The 21,055-nt window shown below is 45.7% G+C and overlaps 1 protein-coding gene across 2 annotated transcripts in view; it reads left to right on the top strand.

Moving 5' to 3' along the window:
* BMP7 (bone morphogenetic protein 7) overlaps nucleotides 1-20,578 on the top strand; it is a 76,070-nt gene extending 55,492 nt beyond the window's left edge. The window contains exons 2-7 of one of the 2 annotated variants that reach the window (XM_035122480.2): nucleotides 1,062-1,254; nucleotides 8,226-8,374; nucleotides 12,909-13,109; nucleotides 14,405-14,481; nucleotides 16,319-16,429; nucleotides 19,244-20,578. In XM_035122480.2, the coding sequence (XP_034978371.2) occupies nucleotides 1,062-1,254; nucleotides 8,226-8,374; nucleotides 12,909-13,109; nucleotides 14,405-14,481; nucleotides 16,319-16,429; nucleotides 19,244-19,393 (881 nt within the window). In that variant the 3' untranslated portion in view covers nucleotides 19,394-20,578. Of the gene's footprint in view, nucleotides 1-1,061; nucleotides 1,255-8,225; nucleotides 8,375-12,908; nucleotides 13,125-14,404; nucleotides 14,482-16,318; nucleotides 16,430-19,243 lie in introns of both variants that reach the window. The other variant, XM_060277319.1, reaches the window with a different exon arrangement.
* The last annotated feature ends 477 nt before the right edge of the window (nucleotides 20,579-21,055 follow it).

Genomic DNA, 21,055 nt, shown 5'->3' with positions numbered 1-21,055 from the left:
GGGTTGCACTCAATTTCACAGCCCGGGAGAGCTGTTTAGGTGCAGCCCTGGGGCATCTGTGCCCAGATGTGCTTTTTATCAACTCTGGTTGGTGCTCCAGCTCTGCCCCCTCCTGGGTAAAAGCAACCTGGTCATACATAGCATTGATACCTGTGCCTTGGCAACATCTTAAGTTGGATTCCTTTGTTTGGGTGTCTGCTTACGTGAAAAGGTGGGGAGCTCTGCCCTCTGTGTCACTATGCCCTTTGTTCTCAGTGAGTTGAACATAAAAAGAGTCTGCTGGATTAAGCCAATGACCCACTCAGCCCAGCACCAGATGCAGGAGGAAACCCACAAGCTGGACACAGGCTCAAGAGCCCTCCACCCTCCTGTGGTTTCCTGCAACTGGTATTCAGAAGCATTACTGCCTACAACTGTGGGGGCAGAGCAGAGCCATCAAGTAGCCTTTGATAGCCCTCTCCTCCATGAATTGGCCCAGTCCTCTTTGAAAGCCATCTAGGTTGGTGGAGAAATTTGAAGTGGGCAACTTCCTCTAATCACCCTCCAGGGTTCTAAATAACGTGGGGAGCCTCCACAGTTTCTTAACACTGCTGGAGAGCTGGAGTGCATACAGTCATACCTTGGTTTTAGTCCACTGCGGTTTGAGTACTCTGCGGACCCAGAAGTGTTTACTTCCGGGTTCCGCGGCGCGCGGGTGCTCAGAAGCGATCTGCATGGTGTGTGCATGCGCAGAAGCGGCACTCCATTTAAGTACTGCCCGGGGAGCGAATGGCTCCCCAGAACAAATTGCGTCCTTAAACCGAGCTACCATTGTACTCCTTGTACAGCCAGCATGTCTGTACACCAGATGTGCACCCTCTTACATATTTTTCTGCAAGAGTAGCAGGTCTCTATACTGTTGGTAGAATCCCTACCCAACCATCCCCTACTATGCCATCCCCTCTCCCCCATTGTCTTTGTCCAAGTTCAGGCATATACCACTCTGCTCATATAGAACTAGGATGCTTTATGGTTCTTCCAAAAAGCACGAGTGCCATTAAGTGTGCATTTTGTTTTTGCAGTGGAGCATGACAAAGAGTTCTATCACCAGCGCAGCCATCGCCGCGAGTTCCGGTTTGACCTCTCCAGAATCCCCGAGGGTGAAACGGTGACTGCTGCTGAGTTTCGGATTTACAAGGACTATATCCGAGAACGCTTTGATAATGAAACATTCCAGATCAGTGTCTACCAGGTTCTCCAGGAACACCCAGGAAGGTGAGTGACTGAGGAAAGACCCCAGCCTGAGCTGGGGGTGTGTGAAAAGGCAAGAGCCAATAATTGTGTGAGTGGCCGGAACAACTGCGTGGCATCTCATCCCATAGTGCTCATATGTGAATGTGCAAACTCATCCTTTTCAGACTGTCGGTGGTTGAGAAGATACGAAGCAATATGAAAGCTCAGTGATGGTTGTTGATCCACAATGGCTGTTTCACACATGCAAGCTATCCCTTAACGTAGCAGCTAAGAAGCATACACAGGGTGAACTCAGCCTTGGTCCAAGAATCGAGGATTGACATATTTCGATCTTCGTTGTGCCAGTTTGTGGACCAGGCAGAAAGATTAGAATAGAAAGATTTTGATTGTTTGAAACGTGAAGAGAGAAATATAACATGCAGAGGAATTCCTGGGCTAGCCTATGCAAAAAACAAACAAACAAAAAAAACCCAACCAGGACATTAATAAACAACTGAGGGCCACAGGCAATGCAAGAGAGGCCTAGTTCACCCAAAGCCTTTCCATACACATATTTGCACCAGGCTTGGTTGGAGGCTCGGAAAGCATGAGCTGGATCCTGACTCCAATCTTGCCAGTTGCCCAGCGCTGCTCAGTGCTTGCTGCAAAACGGGACGTGGAACCTTCCTTCCCCTGTGACTTAATGTGACTTTCGTATGGCGCAACTGATTGATTGGCATGCCCTTTGATTTTATTTCGCGTTGTGCCTTCTGCATTTAGGAAACCGAATGAATAACAAATTGAGCCGGTGCTTTTGTTTGGTTGGTGTTTTTCTTGACTAAAAGCGATGATGGAAGAAGTGAGTTGTTTAGCTTGGAAGGAGTTTCGTGATCGCGGATGCTCGTCTTCCAGCACTCGGTCCCACTCTTTGGAGGCTAGAGCAGGGAGGGAGCGCTAATCCATTATTGCTGTAGAGTAAAATTATTGGTCACCAGGGTAGGAAAGTTCCAAAAGTGTGTGCATATGGTAAGGAGGACTCCCTTTGATCTCTCTTGCTGAGGGTTTTCCCCCTCCAGGCCTGCTATTTGCCCAGTACTATAACTAACTACAGGAAAACAAACACATTATACAATTTCCCAGGCTGACTCACGGCGTAGGGTGACATGCCTCATGTCGGCATGGGAGCTTTTCTTTCTTAAAGGCTGCAATTCCCCCCCCCTGTGCAATTTAAATAATAAAAGCAGTCGCTTCAAGAAGTGGTTGCTTTTTCTCCCCGTTTCCCCCTCCCCTCCTTTTAAACTTTCGTGAATCGTGGTTTGTGGGTGAAGGAGATGAGTCAAGCAGTAAAGGAAGCATGAAAGCCTTTCACCTCTGGAAATTCCACATCAGATGCTGGGGTTTGAGTCCAAGAGCAATGCTTTCTCATCCCTGCTTCCTGTGGGAGTCCTTCGGTCAGATGTTGGTTATGACTTGAAAGCCCCAGGATGCATTTCAGTGGCAGAAACCTGGCTAACAAGTTGTGTGGTCTCCTTGATGCAAACCAGTAGAGGGAGGCCTCAAAAGCATTGTCTGTTTCCCAGGCTGGCCTTTTATAAGGGGAAAAGGGAAGTCTGCGGCCTGGACTTACAAAGTGTGTCACAAGCAACCTCAAAAGGTGCCTTATAGAAGCGAGTCAAGCTGTTTTTCCAACTAGCCCAATGCTATCTACTCTTGAACCTTATTAGCCCCAGGATCTCTGGCAAGTCTTTCCCATCAACCATTATATTTTATTTATAAAAATATTTATACATAAACCTTTATCGTAAAAAAACTCAAAAGCCATTTGCAGCAGTATCTATATATATAACAAAAGCACATAAGAATTGTAATTAGAGACCACCAACTAACTATTCCTCTGCTCTGCATAGCTCAGTTGGTTAGATGACGGTACTGATAACATCAAGGGTGCAGGTTTGATCCCCATATGGGACAGTTGCATATTCCCACATTGCAGGGGGTTGGGCTAGATGATCCTTAGGGTCCCTTCCAGCTCTACCATTCTAAGATTCTAGGACTGCTCTCCTCCTCTGTATCCTTCTGTGGGCCTTTATATTCTTCGGTTTGTTCATTGCCGGTTCGGCACCATATCGCTTTCTTTCTCCCTTGCATTTTCATGCTTTTTTAAAATCTTCTGCCACTTGATGGGACTCTGCCAATTATTTTTTGTTCATGTTATTCCGTTTCTTTCTCTCAAATGCTCTAAAACTCATTTATTTCATTTTGTGCATTTCAGCTTGCTGATTTCTAATTCTGCTTCACCTCCACCTCTTTCAGTTTAATTTTTAAAGCCCTCTGTAGGTGTTCTGATGCCACGTCAATGTGATTTTTCTAGGATTCTAGAGCGTGCAGGGAACCTCCACAAGTGCAGGGGGATATCCCTGCTCCATGCAATCATCCTGCAACTTGTGGAAAATGATGGAAAGGATCATGCAAATATGTGTGGTGCTAACACAATCCCATTCCCCTTTGATGTGATTATTTATTTAACGATTGTATTCATTCATTTATTTGTTGCCTGCCTGGCCTTTACCATAAGGTTCCAGGGTGTTGGGGTGAGCAACAGTTTCGAAATATAATATTAAAAAAGTTAAAAGTGCACAATGCGCCCTCAACAGTAGCGGATGGCAACGGTGTGTCAGCAATGCTCACTTGACCTCCTCACAGCCATGTTGCTCCTGCTGATTACTGAGAAAGTGAAGGCGAGGAGGGTAAGGAGACTGGCACAGTGCAAACACGGTCAGGGGAGTAAATCCAGGGCTCCTAACAGTGTGTGCACCATGCTAACCTTACCCCTCTCCTTCCTGGTGCTCCTTCCTGAAGCAATGCTGACCCCCCATGCAGTTTGCTATTGGTCCTAAAATATGTACAGTGGTACCTCGCAAAACGAATGCCCTGCAAGACGAATTTTGTGCAAGACGAATGCGTCTTGCGAGCTGATGGTGACTCGCAAGACGAATTCATTTTGCGAAAAATTCGTCTTGCAAATCACGTTTTCCCATAGGAATGCATTGAAATTTAATTAATGCATTCCTATGGGCAAATTTTTTTCCCAATGCATTCCTATGGGGAACCGTGATTTGCAAGACAATTTTTTCGCAAAACAAATTGACTCGCGGAACGAATTAAATTTGTCTTGCGAGGCACCACTGTAAAGCAGTGTTTCTCAACCTTTTTTGGGCCACGGCACACTTGTTCCGTGAAAAAAATCACGAGGCATACCACCATTTAAAAAGTTAAAAAAATTAACTCTGTGCCGCCCTATATTGACTATAATTATGACTGTAAGAAACACTTGCCAATTGCTGTGTTGGTTGCAATCTCCTGTAATAAGGCTTCACAAGCCGTCCGGTGGGTCAGTGTTGTGTATTGGCGGCCGCCAGGCTCGTTTGCACTGAGCTTTGGGAAAAAGGAGGAGAAATATTGCTTTCCAGTGGGTCAGCGCTGTACATTGGCGGCTGCCAGGCACGTGACAATGCAAATCGCCCTTCTCGTCGCCGCACGTCGCGGCACACCAGCCAGCGTCTCGTGGCACACTAGTGTGCCACGGAACAGTGGTTGAGAAACGCTGCTGTAAAGAGGTACCGCTACAGCGGGAAGGTAAACGGTGTTTCCGTGTGCTGCTCTGGTTCGCCAGAAGCAGCTTTGTTATGCTGGCCACATGACCTGGAAGCTGTACGCCGGCTTCCTCAGCCAATAACGCGAGATGAGCGCCGCAACCCCAGAGTTGGTCACGACTGGACCAAATGGTCAGGGGTCCCTTTACCTTATACATTTATAACTCTTTTCAGATAATTATTGTCTCCCCAAGTGGCTCACCACATTTACTACTACTACTACTACTGCTACTACTACTATTACTACTATTTACCAGCCCTTCACCCAAAGGTCCCAGGGTGGGTAACATAATATTAAAACACAATAGCAAAAACAGTTCAAAACAACTTAACAGCCACAAAAATAAGATGGGTCTTATGATAGACACCTCTTGACAAAAGCCAGGGCAAAGAGGTGCATCTTCAGCATACGAAAGAAGCTGTATCAATAATGACAAAGAGTCCTGCCACCAGGTTTACAAACTAAACAGGCAAAATCCACAGTGGAAGAGGAAAGTCAGGAGAAAGGTAGAGGAGGGCAATTCGGCTCTTTGAAGCTGGAACAAAGTGATGAGCTACAAACATCTATGGTATATTCAGTCGGGCTGATCTCCCCTTGTGGGTTGTTCTTGCCTGAGTAGCAGTTGGTCCCATGATTCAGGAAAGGGTAAAATCGGTCCAGTATACCTGAAGGAGCATTTCCACCCCCATCATTCAGCCCGGACACTGAGGTCCAGCTCCAAGGGCCTTCTGGAGGTTCCCCTCACTGCGAGAAGTGAGGTTGCAGGGAACCAGGCAGAGGGCCTTCTCAGTAGTGGCACCCGCTCTGTGGAACACCCTCCCATCAGATGTCAAGGAAATAAACGACTACCTGACGTTTAGAAAATGTCTGAAGGCTGCCATGTTTAGGGAAGTTTTTAATATTTGATGTTTTATCGTGTTTTTAATATTCTGTTGGGAGCCGCCCAGAGTGGCTGAGGAGGCCTGGCCAGATGGGCAGGATAAATATTATTATTAGTGAGGTCTTGTTTCTTTGGCTGGTGCATGGGGCCAGAGTGTCCCCTAGCAACTGGTATTTGGAGCAGAGTTATTTCTGCCAGTGGGCATGGAAGCAAGCCATGGGGACAGGATGAGGGGCTCCCCCTTGCCACAATGTTATCCCAGAAAGACAGGGAGTGCCACCCTCCAATGGCCTGTTGGCAGAGCATCTGCTTTGCATGTAGAAGGTCCCAGGCTCAAACTCCAGCACTTCCAGGTAGGGCTGGGAGAGACCCGGGTCTGAAAACCTGGGGAGCTGCTGCTAGTCAGTGGTCCAACAACTTCCTGGGTTGGTTCCTAAGGCTGTCTCATGAGCACACAGCTGGTCTCATCCTTGCCTCTGTTGGAATGATCGCAAAGTAATTAGTTACACAAATATCTATGCAAAGTGTGCACAAGATGTTTGGCAAGATGATACACGAGAGTCAGCAAAAACAGACCGAAATTGAAGGTGCTGTGTTTGCATATCCAATTACCAAGCTTGCATAAACAGCCACAATATCTATGCTAGTAGTATAAACATAGATGTTTTGGTTGTTTGTGCAAGGTTGGCATATATTCGCTCTAAGAGCAGTATATTTATATGGAACCTTTTATAGTTGGACCAGACATCTGAAAGTAAGTGCATGTGGTTGTGTGTTCACAGGTTGCATGGCTGCTCTGCCTCTCCTGTTCAGCCCCTGAGATGCTCATATTACTAGCAGGGGGTGACGTTACTCCTCTTATGCCATCCTACAATTACTTGTCTTTGCAAGTTCTCAGTACCTTCTCTCTCCACCCTGCTCACTTAAAATCTAAGCTGTATGCTTAAGGCTATCGTGTCTTAAAATATTTACAAGTGTCCCAGTAAAAATAATTTTTAAGTAAAGCTCTGCGTTTGCTTTAGTTCTATATAATTTGTTTAATTACAGTGCTATCCTATACAGTGGTACCTTGGGTTAAGAACTTAATTCGTTCTGGAGGTCCGTTCTTAACCTGAAACTGTTCTTAACCTGAGGTACCACTTTAGCTAATGGGGCCTCCCGCTGCTGTTGCGCCGCCGCCGCACAATTTCTGTTCTCATCCTGAAGCAAAGTTCTTAACCCGAGGTACTACTTCCGGGTTAGCAGAGTCTGTAACCTGAAGCATCTGTAACCTGAGGTACCACCACTGTATATATCTGTTCAGAAGTAAGCCCTCTTGTGTTCACTGGGACTTACCCCAAGAACAGATAAAGGCAGCTTATATCGACTCAATTGGCCCACCTAGCTCCACGTTGTTTTCACTGACAGGCAGCTGCACTCCAAGTTTCAGATGGGTAGGGATTGAACCTGGCACCTTGTGCACATGAGAAACAGATGCTTTGCCACTGATGTGGGTGGGGCTGTGGTCTAAACCACTGAGCCTCTTGGGCTTGCTGATTGGAAGGTTGGTGGTTCAAATCCGTGCAAGGGGTGAGCTCCCGTTGCTTTGTCCCAGCTCCTGCCAACCTAGCAGTTCGAAAGCATGCCAAAAGTGCAAGTAGATAAATAGGTACCGCTCTGGCGGGAAGGTAAACGGCATTTTCGTGTGCTGCTCTGGTTTTGGTTTTCCGTTGCGCTAGAAGTGGCTTAGTCAAGCTGGCCACATGACCTGGAAAAACTGTCTCTGGACAAACACCGGCTCCCTTGGCCTGTAAAGCAAGATGAGCGCCGCAACCCCATAGTCACCTTTGACTGAACGTAACCTTCCAGGGGTCCTTTACCTTTACCTTTTACCCCAAGAAAGAATTGCAGCCTTAGTATTCTTTTAAAATGTACATGTTATGCATTATCTCTCGGCCAGCCTGTGTATGTGTGTGTTTTGTCTGCACCGGATAGAGAGTTGGTGTGATTGCTGCCTGCCTGGGTTTTTTGGCTGATTGCAATGTGTGGTATTGTTTGGCTGCTGCTGCCTGAGGTGTTGTGGTCCAGAGTCTACCTCAGTATAAAGACAGACTTGGCTGTAAGCAGCGGAGTCAACACCAAAGTGTGTGGTTTCTTCCCATAAATTATAAACTTTGCGATTTTTTGGAGGGCTAAATGTTATAAATGCTTTTTGGTTTTTTATTTCATTTGCCCATTCCATCTCTTTGGTGCTTCCCTGCAGGTTAGAGATTACCAAATGTTGTTGGATTCCACTTCCCCTTAACCCCAGTAAGCATGGCAAGTGGTCAGGGACTTACAGTCGTAGAGGGCACCCTGTTGGCTATTCCTGCTTTATATGGTTTATCCATGATTGACTTTGGTATTGTTCAAATGTAATAAGCTTACATGTAGTAATATGTCTTTAAATATCCTCGAAAACCCTAATGACTTTCTCTCCTTTTTCTTTATCGCTCTCTAGGGATTCAGATTTGTTCTTGCTCGACACTCGGACAATTTGGGCCGCGGAAGAAGGCTGGCTAGTGTTTGATATTACAGCAACTAGCAATCACTGGGTGGTCAACCCACAACACAACCTCGGCTTGCAGCTATCAGTGGAAAGCATAGATGGTATGTTTCAGAAAGGTCATCGCTGACAAATCTCCATTTCGGCTTCATCCTGCAGCTTATGGCTAGTTCTTTTTAGAAACGGTGACATTTTCATATCCCAACCCTCCATTCTTGCAGCCCACTGATTTGTTCATCTTTCCTGCCTCCCGTACATGGGCCAGATTAATACTGGAGCAGCTCCACAGGAACCAGATAGTTTCAAAGACTGTCACTTTGGTGTTCATATGCTTTTGAAAAAAGGACGATGCTGTCCCTCGTGATTGCTGATAAGAGTTTGGATGGACCCAGCCTACTGAAGTCTTAGAAGTAGTTTTCCATGCTTTATATAGGCCTCTGCTGCTTTCCTATGACTATTACTTCTTGTCCTTCTAGTGTCCACTTGACACCTACCATCCTTATATATGTTTCCCCTTCCATCCAGCATTATGGTCCTTCCCTTTTGATGCTTCCTTCAGCAGCTTCTTGGAATACTTCCAAAGGCACTGGGTGAAATTCAGCATCACGCTCTGCCAATCGTCTGTGCAAACATTCCGGCTAGTCAGACGGAACAATACCTTCTCCCTGCGCACTGTTCTAGGGTTCTCCTGACCCACCCAGAGCCATTTTTTGCAGGGGAGGCGGGCCCAGGTGGAAGAGAGGGGAGGAAACCCAATTGCTCAAGCATTGCCCTGGCACAGGGTGTCTACTGATGGAGATGGTTAGGCGACTCCTACCCACTGTCCCGGAGGAGGTAATAATCCCAGCAGAACAAGGGTTCTGATTGCAAGGGACCAGCAGCAAGCAGATTCAGTGGGCACAAAGCAGGGTCAAGCGAGACCAGGTTGAGCAGTGCCATATCCTGGTGGGGTTTAAGACTGGGGAGCTCTATGGGAATGTTGGTTTAGTGACAGGTACCCTCGGGACACGGATGGCGCTGTGGTCTAAACCGCTGAGCCTAGGGCTTGCCGATCGGAAGGTTGGTGGTTCGAATCCCTGCAATGGGGTGAACTCCCGTTGCTCAGTCCCAGCTCCTGCCAACCTAGCAGTTCGAAAGCACATCAAAGTGCAAGTAGATAAATAGGTACCACTCCAGCGGCAAGGTAAACGGCATTTTTGTGTGCTGCTCTGGTTTCGGTGTTCCGTTGCGCTAGAAGCAGCTTAGTCATGCTGGCCACATGACCCAGAAAAACTGTCTGCAGACAAACGTTGGCTCCCTCAGCCAGTAGAGCGAGATGAGCGCTGCAACCCCAGAGTCGTTCGCAACTGGACTTAACTGTCAGGGGTCCTTTACCTTTACCTTTAACCTTGGACTGAGCCTCCCATGGACAAGCTGGGGGCAATGATCTGGACCAATTGGCATTTCCATAATATTTTATGTCTTTAAAAGATAAGCCAATTCAGAGCTGTATCTACAGGGGTGCTACCCAGGGTTTTTTGTGTGTGTACGCAAATGTATGTGGGGGGTACCAACCTAGGTCTTTGGCCCAGGTGAAATAAAGCCTGGTTTCACCCCTGAGCCACTTAGGTATTATACAATCCCAGCACAGTATATTCAAAGCCAGCACCAGATTCAGGTGGTAACATCCTTGAATCCTCAGAGGGAATGCACCCCCAGGCTGAATGTTTCTTCCAGGTGCAACAGAACTCCCAACCAACAAACTTAACCATTTTATCAGGGATGACTTCTGTTTATTCACCCTAACCAGCTCCAAAGTGGTCCCCCAGACACAGGTTCATAGCTCCTATTGCCTCTCTAGCATTTACTGATTTAAATGTGAAACAGAACAATGTGATGGTGACATCTTGGCCCCAAACCCTGGACCCATTTCTGGGGTTTTTTTGGGGGGCAACATTCAGAACACCCTGTCTCTGCCCTCTAGAGAGCATAATGCAATCACCAGAAACAGACTTCCCTTTTTCCAAACCAAGCATGGATGGAAACCAGGAGGAACAAGGAGACCCATTATATGGGTAGTAGCTTAACCAAGGAACAGATGGAATGCATGGCATTGACACGGCCCTTGGTGTCTATCCCAGTTGTCCCATGGAGACCTTGGTCAGCCCAGGCAGAGTTGTTTTGAAGTGTTGTTTGAAACGATAATGAAAGACATTAGTTCATATTTAATAGCAATCCCGATTCCTTTGTATCAGCGCCAGCGAGATCCAGCAATGATAGGAAAGGAAAGGGGATTTTAAAGGCTCTTTGTTTACTCTTAGAAAGTTTGGATAAAGTGAAGCAATGCGAGAGAGGCTGAAGTAATTTTTTAGCCTGGGGCATTCTGTCATCTTCTAAGCACTCTTAATTCTTTCCTCCCTGACAATATGTTGGAGCGGCAGCTGGCTTCTTGGAGCTTGCTTGGGTTTCTTACCTATTACATCCTGTTTGTCTCATTGCAAAGGAAAGGAAAGCAGAGCTGTCCTTCAGCCTGAACCTCTGTGCATTTGCTTGGCACTAAGTCTCGTTGAGTTTAATGGGACTCGCTCCCAAGGAACTGTGCATCGAATTATAGCCTTCAAGGTGCTGAAGCCTAAGGATTTGAGAATACAGTGGTGCCTCGCTTAACAAATGCCCTGCTTAACGAAACTTCTGCTTAACGAAAGGTTTTTCTAGTGGAGGTTGCCTCGCTAGACGAATTCGTTTTATGAAAAATTCATCTAGCGAATTGCGGTTTCCCATAGGAATGCATTGAAATTCAATTAATGCGTTCCTATGGGCAAAAAATAATTCAAAAAAAATAATTCAATGCATTCCTATGGGATTCGCTAGACGAATTTTTCGTTATAAGAAAAGACCCGTGGAATGAATTAAATTCGTCTAGCGAGGCACCACTGTAGGGTTGTCTCTTTACATTTAATTGTGGGACATCAGTGTCGGTTTTTAAGTCCTAAAGAACCGGAGTTTGGTTGTCGTTGTTTAAATAACGCAACCATTTGAGCTTATAAATAGCCATGCAGGATCATCCCCAAAGCATATTTAGTTCGGGTTCCTGTTCTCCCATAACTGGCAGCCAATAAGAAGATTCTAAATTGACCCAGCCTGCTGTAAATACTTTGAATTTGCCTAGGCGAGAGCAGGTCAAAAGAGCAGTGATCCCCTTTCTTCTGGCATCTTACTTAAAAGTCGACCTATTGAAATGAATGAACATGGCTAAGTTAGGGCCATTAATTTCAATGGATCTGCTTTGAGTAAAACTTAGTGGACTACCACCGTATATTTGTTTAGACTTCTGTCCCACCTTTCGTCAATGAGCTCCAAGTGACACACATAGTTCTCTCCCTCCCTATTTCATCATCACAACAACTCTTTGAGGTAGGCTACCCTGAGAGGGTGAATGACTGGCTCACGGTCACCCCAGTGAGCTTCATGGCAGAGTGGTGATATGCCCTGGTCTTGCATGTCCTGGTTCAACACACTAACCACTATACCACACTGCCTTTAGGCTGCAGCATCGAGAGCAATCAACCCTGGCTTGTGGGAATACTGTACACAGATCTGAATAGCCAGGCATAGTCCAGCTTGCACACTGAAGTACAAAAGTTGGCGTCAGTAAACAAAATATCTTGGAAAGACTAAAGCCATTTCTTGCCCTCAAGCTCAATCTATCCGGAATGGCATTGGACTTCATTTAAGATGAGACATTTTTATTTTAAGCCAATAACCTTCCAGTGAGAATTTAGTGTTCCGCGGAGCCTAGTTTTTATGGTTCCTTTTTAAGCTGCTGAACTCAAAGAAACCTCTCTTAAAAGCAAAAACCAAAATAAATACTGTAAATAAATAATAATAATAAAAACCCAGGGAAGTCTAATATTGAAGTTGACCTAGCATAACATAACATTTGCTTCAGTTTGGGTACCGTGGCATGTAACACAACATTTGTTGTGCTGAAGCATTGCTTGCGAGAAAAGCTGCATTAATTTCAAGGCCCAGTTTTTGATCCTAAACCTAGTGAGAAAGGCTTTGGGAGCAAATCCCTAAGAAAAAACCCTGTAACCACTGACTTGTGGGGGACATCTTTCAGAGAAGAAAGGGCAAAGGAGTAAACCCTACACAAATCCAGCGTAGAGCCCCTAAGATGGTTGGATGGTGCCTTGCATTCCACCTTCTCACAACTCTGTAGCCAGGATGGTGCCAAACATATTGCTCTGCTTTCCTTGGGACCACATTAGTGAGGCTGAGAGAGTGGTCCTGTCATCTGGGCAGCCCAGGACTTCCATACACACAGGCTTGCACCCTGGGGTGGTTATTTGGTGCTGCAGATGCAGCAAAAAGAGTGCAGGGGGCAGCAGTTAGGAGTTACCTGCAGCCACAGCAGGCGCTGGGATTCTCCAGCAGCTTGACTTCACCCCTGGAGGCTCACTCCGTCGTCTCTTGAGGCAAATGGATGCCAACGGCAAGTTTTTAAGTTAGCCTCAACGTGCGCCTGGAAAGCCATGGGAGTTGAGTGTGTGGGTTTGCAGGCCCGACTATTTGTCTTCCTACTACTCCTGGTGCAAATGGGAAGCAGGTAACACTCCGCTTCAGAGCTAATGGTCTGTCCGCCCCCCATCTCCTTAGGGCAAAGCATCAATCCCAAGTTAGCTGGTCTTATTGGAAGACACGGCCCGCAAAACAAGCAGCCATTCACCGTGGCTTTCTTCAAAGCCACCGAGGTGCACCTCCGCAGTATCCGTTCCGCAGGAGGAGGCAAACAGCGGAACCAGAACCGGTCGAAGACGCCAAAGAACCAAGAAGCCTTTCGGGTGTCAAACCTCGGAGGTATGCAGCCATTAGGTGTGTGCTTTCCATAAAGCTAACGCTGGTGGGGAATGCTGTTTAAAAGCTGGAACAATTTCTGTTTCAGGGAGTGAATGCTGGCTGGGGCATTACAGGCCAGCAGCCAGGGTGGAAGATGAGTGGAGCAGGAGTTCCACTGGTTGGGTGGGACCCCACCGATGGCACTTCTGCCCATCCACAAGTTTGCTGTATTGTGTGCCGCAGAACCATCAAGCCATAACATAATCGTGGTTCCCAACTCTGAGCCAGGCATCATACTATATGGAGAAATAGGCACCGCATGTTGTGTATGGTTTTACAACCGCCTGCCAGAGAGGAGAAGCCTGACTGAGGCTAAAGTGTGAGTGTGTTTTGCCTTTGCCCAGTTAGGCTAATGAACAAGTAGCCGTAGGCAAAAGCACTTGAATAAATACAAGCGGGTGGCGCTGTGGTCTAAACCACAGAGTCTAGGGCTTGCCGATCAGAAGGTCGACAGTTTGAATCCCCGCAACGCGGTGAGCTCCCGTTGTCCGGTCCCAGCTCCTGCCCACCTAGCAGTTCGAAAGCACGCAGTGCAAGTAGATAAATAGGTACTGCTCTGGCGGGAAGGGAAATGGATTTTCCGTGTGCTGCTCTGGTTTGCCAGAAGCGGCTTTGTCATGCTGGCCACATGACCTGGAAGCTGTCTGCGGACAAACACTGGCTCCCTCGGTCTATAGAGCAAGATGAGTGTGCAACCCCAGAGTTGTCTGCGACTGGACCTAACCAGTCAGGGGTACCTTTACCTTTAGGGTTGTGTAAACACAGAAGCATCGTTTACTTTTCTGAGGTTTTGCCCTGGTTTGAGTGAGATGGCAAAGCTGAGTTTGCAAATACATATGTGGATCAGAGGTAACAATAATTTATTTCTGGGGACTTCCTTGATTTTTCACGGGAAACAATAGGCTGCTTAAAATGTTGATTAACAAAGTTTCCTATTGTGGAAGTTTATAATACAACAAGTAATCAAGTGGAATGTCATCTTGTTTCACCTCTCACAATACTACCAACAGCTTTTCCTCGCACAGAGTTTGAGGCAGAATTTTGATTCTGCCCCCAACTCAAATTTTGATATATGCCCACTCAAATAAAAGTCTGATGTTAAAATGTTCACGTAAGTCACTGGTGAGGGTGATAGAAAGTCCCATTAACTGGACTGTGCATTCACTAAAATTGCAGTGTAGTGTGCTGCTGGTCAATCTTAGCTAACATGGTAATTTTTTCTTCTCCTTTTCCTACTCAACACTTTTCAAACTCAGAAAACAGCAGCACTGACCAGAGACAAGCTTGCAAGAAACATGAGCTCTATGTCAGCTTCAGGGATCTTGGCTGGCAGGTAATGTGATTTCTGTGCTTGGAATCAGAGATTTGTGGTGCATTTTTAGTCCTCTGTTGCTATCGTACTGGTAATGTGAACCCCATGACCTAGTTTTCCAAGTTCTGACCCTTAGAGAAGAGCAGTGGCTAAGCCCATCCTGGCAATTGCCACAAACTTCTAATGTACGGTAATACCTCCGTGAATGTCTGCCTTGTCTAGCGTCCATTCCAGCAAACATCAGCGGCAAACCCGGAAGTACCAAAACGGGTTACTTCCAGGTTTGCTGCTTGCGGTTTGCCCTGCGTCCTTTTCGGCTAGCGACCGGGGCTCCGGAATGGATCCTGGTCGCAAAACAAGGTACCACTGTATGTCTGCAAAGTCATAACAACCGGAGGGGTGGGGGAGGGGGATATTATTGATTGGTCATCAGTCCTGCAGATTTGCAACTCCTCAGGAACATACTCACAACTTAGTTTGTTGAACTCTAATTTGGCTGCCCCCATCTAAAAGTCTGCTGGTTTAATGATGAGCAAATGCCCTCACAAAATCAGCCATAATTTGATCAGCTCTGCGTACTGAATCTTGCAAAATGTGAAGAGGTTGCTAAATGCCAGTGGGGCATTACCTGTGTGTTCAGAAGCAGGCTAACAAATTCGGGCTCTTAGTGGGGTGCCCCAAACCCCCCCCCTTCATGGCTGTCCTCAAAGACTTCAGGGCATTGCTAGCGATTTACTGAGAGTGATGGCAGATGTAGCATTGAAACAGCAGTCACCAGAAGCCTGCCAGGGAGCCCAAAAGCTAAGTCTGCCTCTCCTGTTGGCCACCAGCAAGTGGCATTCACTAGTCCTAAAGATGGAAGCTTCACCTGGTTTTTGGCTTCAACAGCCATTGGCAGAACCATGCTTCCAGAATGTGGCCATTTGGTTCCTTCACCAAGTAGCTGGAACTTGATTCCCTTGTATCACCAAAAATGCCCAGCTGCAAAGTGAGAGATACAGTAAAAAATGGTTCTTGATAAGCTGGAGGGCCACAGGCTGCTCAAATGCCACTTAGGGGCAGGGCCAAAGGCAGAAAGTGGGTGGAGCAATCCATGTAAATTTTGCCTTTGTACAGCACGGTAGCTTTTGCACCCTCCTCTCTTATCTTCCATCCAGACAGGTCAGAACCATTATAAGGACACTTTCCAGCAAGGCAAAAACCAGCCAGGCAATACGATGTGAAGCAGGGCCGAATGAGGAGTGTGGCCTGGGGCAAGGGTATGGTGCAGGGGGAAGTCCCAAGGATCAGATGCAAAGGCTTGTAGGGCTGAATTTGACCTCTGGGTCTGAGGCTCCGCACCCCTGATGTGCAGCAGAATAGTCACAAAATCCTTCAATAGCTGCACTTGCATGTAGCAGCCGACCAGACTTTCTTATAGGCAATTATAGTAAAGTACAAACTGCCTCGTCGGCGCATGCCACTCAGTTCCTCCTCCTCTGCTTCTCCCCTGTTGTGAACAGGATCAAGAAGACTTGATTTTGTGTTACGTCCAAATCAAAGATTGTGTTTTCCTACTTGCTGACAAGACACAATCATCCTGTCAACCACAAACCATGGGTTTAGATTGTTGGAAGGCAGGAGCGATCAGGCAGGATGCATTGCTCTTTCCTGATAAACCATGGCTAGCACACTGCTTGTTCCTGATAAACCGTGATTAACCGGAAAGTACGGCTTATCATTATGTGCAAATGCCTCCATGGTGTAGCCACAGGTTGGGATGGATCAGCTGAAGCCACTGCTGTGAACGTCTACTCTTGAGCAAATGTCCAACGTACTGAGGTTTTACGAAATCTTCTCTTTCTCTGATGTAACCCAGGACTGGATCATTGCTCCAGAAGGTTATGCTGCTTATTACTGTGAGGGAGAGTGTGCCTTTCCATTGAACTCTTACATGAATGCAACAAACCATGCTATTGTACAAACACTGGTAAGCTCACCCTAATGCCCTTTTCGAACAGCTTGACTTAATCCGATCAGCACCTGTCTTTCTTTCTTTCTTTCTTTCTTTCTTTCTTTCTTTCTTTCTTTCTTTCTTTCTTTCTTTCTTAATCACGCGAGGTGTTAGTCATTGTGGATTTTAACAGGGTAAAATAACTTCTAGATATTACGCTGGGTATTATTTGCACCCGTTTTGAGATTCGCTCACTTTAGGTAGGGGCACTTTGAGGAAAACCTGCAACGGGGAGAAGAAGGTGGTGCAAATAACTTTTTGCTGTTTTGAGAAAGGGAGGGGAGTGGGCTTACAAAGGCAGAAGGAGGGCTTCATCTCACCTCACTTTCCCTGTTCAAACATTTAACGTTGTCGGCAGCTGCAGCAGCAGAGTGTTCCCATTACAGTGGAACCTCGGTTTACAAACACCTCGGTTTACGAATTTTCGGTTTACAAACGCCGCGGACCCATCTGGAACGGATTAATCCACTTTCCATTACTTTCAATGGGAAAGTTCGCTTCAGTTTATGAACGCTTCAGTTTATGAACAGACTTCCAGAACCAATTGTGTTCATAAACTGAGGTACCACTGTACCACTGCCTTCCTTCTCCTGGGCAAGGGCCAATAACTGTCAGGAGATAGAGCTTCATATACAAGTCAGGCTGTTTCTGTTACTTCTGCAGGGTTACAGATTGGGCAGAGCCTTAATAATAATAATAATAATAATAATAATATTTTTATTTATACCCCACCCTCCCCAGTCGAAACCGGGCTCAGGGCGGCTGACATCAGTAAAATTACAATAAGACATAAAGAAAGAAAAGAAAAAGAAAAAAAGAAAAACAATTACAATTTACATTTAAACAAATACAATTTACATTTAAAATTTTAAATGCAACCTCATTTTTAAAAAGGCCCGAGTCAAAAACCGTAAGGGAGGAAAACACAGGGGTCAGACTGAGTCCAGGCCAAAGGCCAGGCGGAACAGCTCCGTCTTGCAGGCCCTGCGGAAAGATGTCAAATCACGCAGGGCCCTAGTCTCCTGTGAGAGAGCGTTCCACCAAGTTGGGGCTAATACTGAAAAGGCCCTGGACCTAGTTGAGCAGTGCGCTGGGTTCCTTGATGTTGCAAGTGGAGAAGCCTGGACTGGCCATTCCCAGTGGTGGTACTTCACCGAGCCTCTTGGGCTTGCTGATCAGAAGGTCGGCGGTTCAAATCCCTGCGATGGAGTGAGCTCCCATTGCTCTGTCCCAGTTCCTGCCAACCTAGCAGTTCGAAAGCACGCCAGTGCAGGTAGATAAATAGGTACTGCTGCGACGGGAAGGTAAACGACGTTTCCGTGTGCTCTGGCTTCTGTCACGGTGTTCATGCTGGCCACATGACCCAAAAAAGCTGTCTGTGGACAAACGCCGGCTCCCTTGGCCTGAAAAGCCAGATGAGCGCCTCAACCCCATAGTTGCCTTTGACTGGATTTAACCATCCAGGGGTCCTTTAACTTTGTCTTTACCTTTTACTCAGCAAGTGGCTGAGCCCATTTTTAATTTTCAGTTGATTGCACCCATTGTGCACCCGTTGCACAAGAAGAATTAGTAGTAGCAGGTGCTACTAGATTTATTAGCTGCTCATCACAAGAAAACTTTCAAAGGATATGGAGTACTTAAAAGCCTCTATAAAAATCAGCCAGAGAGAACATAATAGTATTTGTGTGTGTGTGTAATCTCATTAAAAGATTAATCATATACAGTACAGCGGTCGCATAGAAGAAACAGCTTATTAAAATAACTATTAAAATAAATAGTTGTTTCTCATGGACACGCAGACATATATTTAACTCCCCCCAAGTTTCACTTTCCTTTTCCCCCCCGCAAAGAAGTTTTTTGTTCGTTTGCTTGTTTTAATAAGAGCTCTCCAACACCATGTTCTGATTGTGAGAAAAGGCAAAAAGAACTCCGTAATCCCAGTGGAAGAATGCACAGCTGAACTGCAAAGCCGTACCTATAACTGTTCAAAACCTCAAGCTCAAAATGCAGTTGCTTCCTTCAGATTGCATGCATGTAATTGCAAAATGCATGAGCACTTTTGCATATTTGCAAGGACCACATCTAGCTCTCTGCTGAGCCTTTTCTACCCATGCTTTGATCTTCTTGCAGCAGATCTTCTTGCAGAAGAAGGAACTATAATTGCATGCTTTGCACAACATCAAAGGCCATTTCCCCTCCCAGCTGCTCCTCGCTGGTGTTCAGGAGGCAACCCTAACGCAAAATTCAAATATCTTGTTAGGTGATGATGCAGTGTCTCTCACTTGGCACTTGAATGGGAACGGCTGTGGTGCAGACTTTTTCTGTCTTTCTCCTTGTGAAAGATATGAAAATGGAAGAAAATGGCAGTGATACTGTTTGTTACAACAGGAATGGGAAACAGATATTGTTGGACTGCATTTCCCATCATCTCGGCCGTTGGCCTTGTTGTGAGGGGCTGATGGGCATTAAAGTTCAACAATATCTGGTGACAGGTAGGTAGCCATGTTGGTCTGACGTAGTCGAACATGCACACGAAAGCTCATACCAATGACAAACTTAGTTGGTCTCTAAGGTGCTGCTGGAAGGAATTTCTTTATTTTGTTTCAATATCTGGTGAGATACACCTTCCCCATCTCTGCGTTAAAACACCCAGGTTCTCAAGTTTGGGTCAATAGGAAAGAGTCTATGGGAAATGCTTTGTGTTAACACCTATCAAAACATTTTGTGATGGCGGCCGTAGAAGAAAGGACGTGACTACCTTGATGTCTTGCAACTTTTTTGTCCCAACAGGTTCACTTTATAAACCCAGATACAGTGCCGAAGCCTTGCTGTGCCCCGACGCAGCTCAACGCCATCTCCGTCCTCTATTTTGACGACAGCTCCAACGTCATTCTGAAGAAATACCGGAACATGGTGGTACGAGCCTGTGGCTGCCATTAAACATTCAAATCGGGAAAGCCGCATGCAGCTTGCAGAATGTGCAGGTTGTGTGTGCCCTTGTTTTATAACACGTGTCGTTAGAAAGAAAAGAAACCCTTCTTTGAAAACATGCCGCAGTTCTTAGGAATACCGTTTCTGAAGTGGCCAAAGAAAAGAGACGCAGACACAAGCGGCATCTTGAACAATTTTTGGCTTTCAAATAAGCATCATTCTGCAAATTGATGCACAAGGAGAACAAGGACCGAGGATCGGTTTTGTAAACAGGTCCGTACTTCTGTAAGGCAAGCAAAACTTGTCCAAAAGTGCTTTGTCAAGGGGGAAATGAACCTTTTTAACAACAACTAAAAGCCATCTGTAGTGAGAAACATGCTTGTGTGTGTGATTGTGTGTCTGTTGTGTGTGGGGAGGGCACAGATTTGTAAGAGTTACTTTTAGAGGAATGAATTGTTTGAACTGAAATGAGAGTGAATTAAGCTGCCTGAATGAAACAGTGTTTGTGTTAAAATGACTGTGGATGTGTAAATCCTGACTTTTTATTTTCATGGATTTTTCTATCTTCCCATAACATTTTACATGTTTGGAACATTTCACCACCAAAGCGGTCCTGCAATTCTTGCAAAGCAGATCTCAATTGTTGGTGTGTGTGTGTGTGTGTGTGTGTGTGTGTGTGTGTGTGTGTCAGAGAGAGAGAGAGAGAGAGAGAGAGAGAGAGAGAGAGAGAGAGAGAGAGAGAGATATTCACATGTTCCCCAATCAAAAGCACAGCCAGCAATAGAAATCTAGGATAGTTGTGGCTTATTTGTACATCATGTTCCCATCCTAACACACCGACAGCCATATAAACTGCACACGTATCTGATTCACTGTCATGTATCTCCAAAACAGTTGACTTAATTGTGTGACACCTTGCACAATTAAGCCACTACAGAACTCCTATTTTTATATTTTAAAAATTTGCTGTAAACCAACAATAAAAATTGCAAAACTGGTTCCTTTTCATAACATTTAGCCACAACAACAAATGAGCAGTTTTTACTCTAGGAACAGAAAATCATTGTCATTCTACGCATCCTTAAACTTTCTTTCATTTTATTTACTTCCAACTCCATAGGCAATAGGAATACTTAGGCCTCCAAAACAGTGGACCTCTTTTGTGATGTGCTTGTCACACGGATTTTATTTTCCTGAGCACCATCCTCTCCCTGATTCTAAGGTTCTGTAGTGCTGGTTTGAATCCTCCCCAACTCTGGCATGGCAGGGGGCTACTATAGCATGTATAGCATTCCACAGAAAAATATTATTGATCATTTTTTAATATTTCTTGTAAACCGCTTGGAGGTTTTATTACCACCCAGTGGCATATGAATTGTGTTAAGTAAATAAATAAACACTGGGCAGAGTTCTGTATCTTACCGATATGGTTGAGGAAATGGGCAGGATCCTTATCAAATTGGGAAGGTCTGCAACGCTGTAAAGGACAGGTCATACGTATGACTTGGGGGACAGAATTGAATTCAGAAGAACCCATTTGCTGAGAAACTGGATAGGCGTCAGGGATTTTAAGAAAGATTTAGGCACTACAGTTGATGACCAACTTGTACACAACTCAACAGTATGATGTTAAGAAAATATCATTTTAGGTTGCACCGACAGGTAGAACTG

This window comes from Zootoca vivipara, chromosome 7 (assembly GCF_963506605.1).
Source record: "Zootoca vivipara chromosome 7, rZooViv1.1, whole genome shotgun sequence".
Taxonomy (NCBI): Eukaryota; Metazoa; Chordata; class Lepidosauria; order Squamata; family Lacertidae; genus Zootoca; species Zootoca vivipara.
Note: the sequence above shows the minus strand (reverse complement) of the source record. Positions and strands in the feature narration are given on the sequence as shown.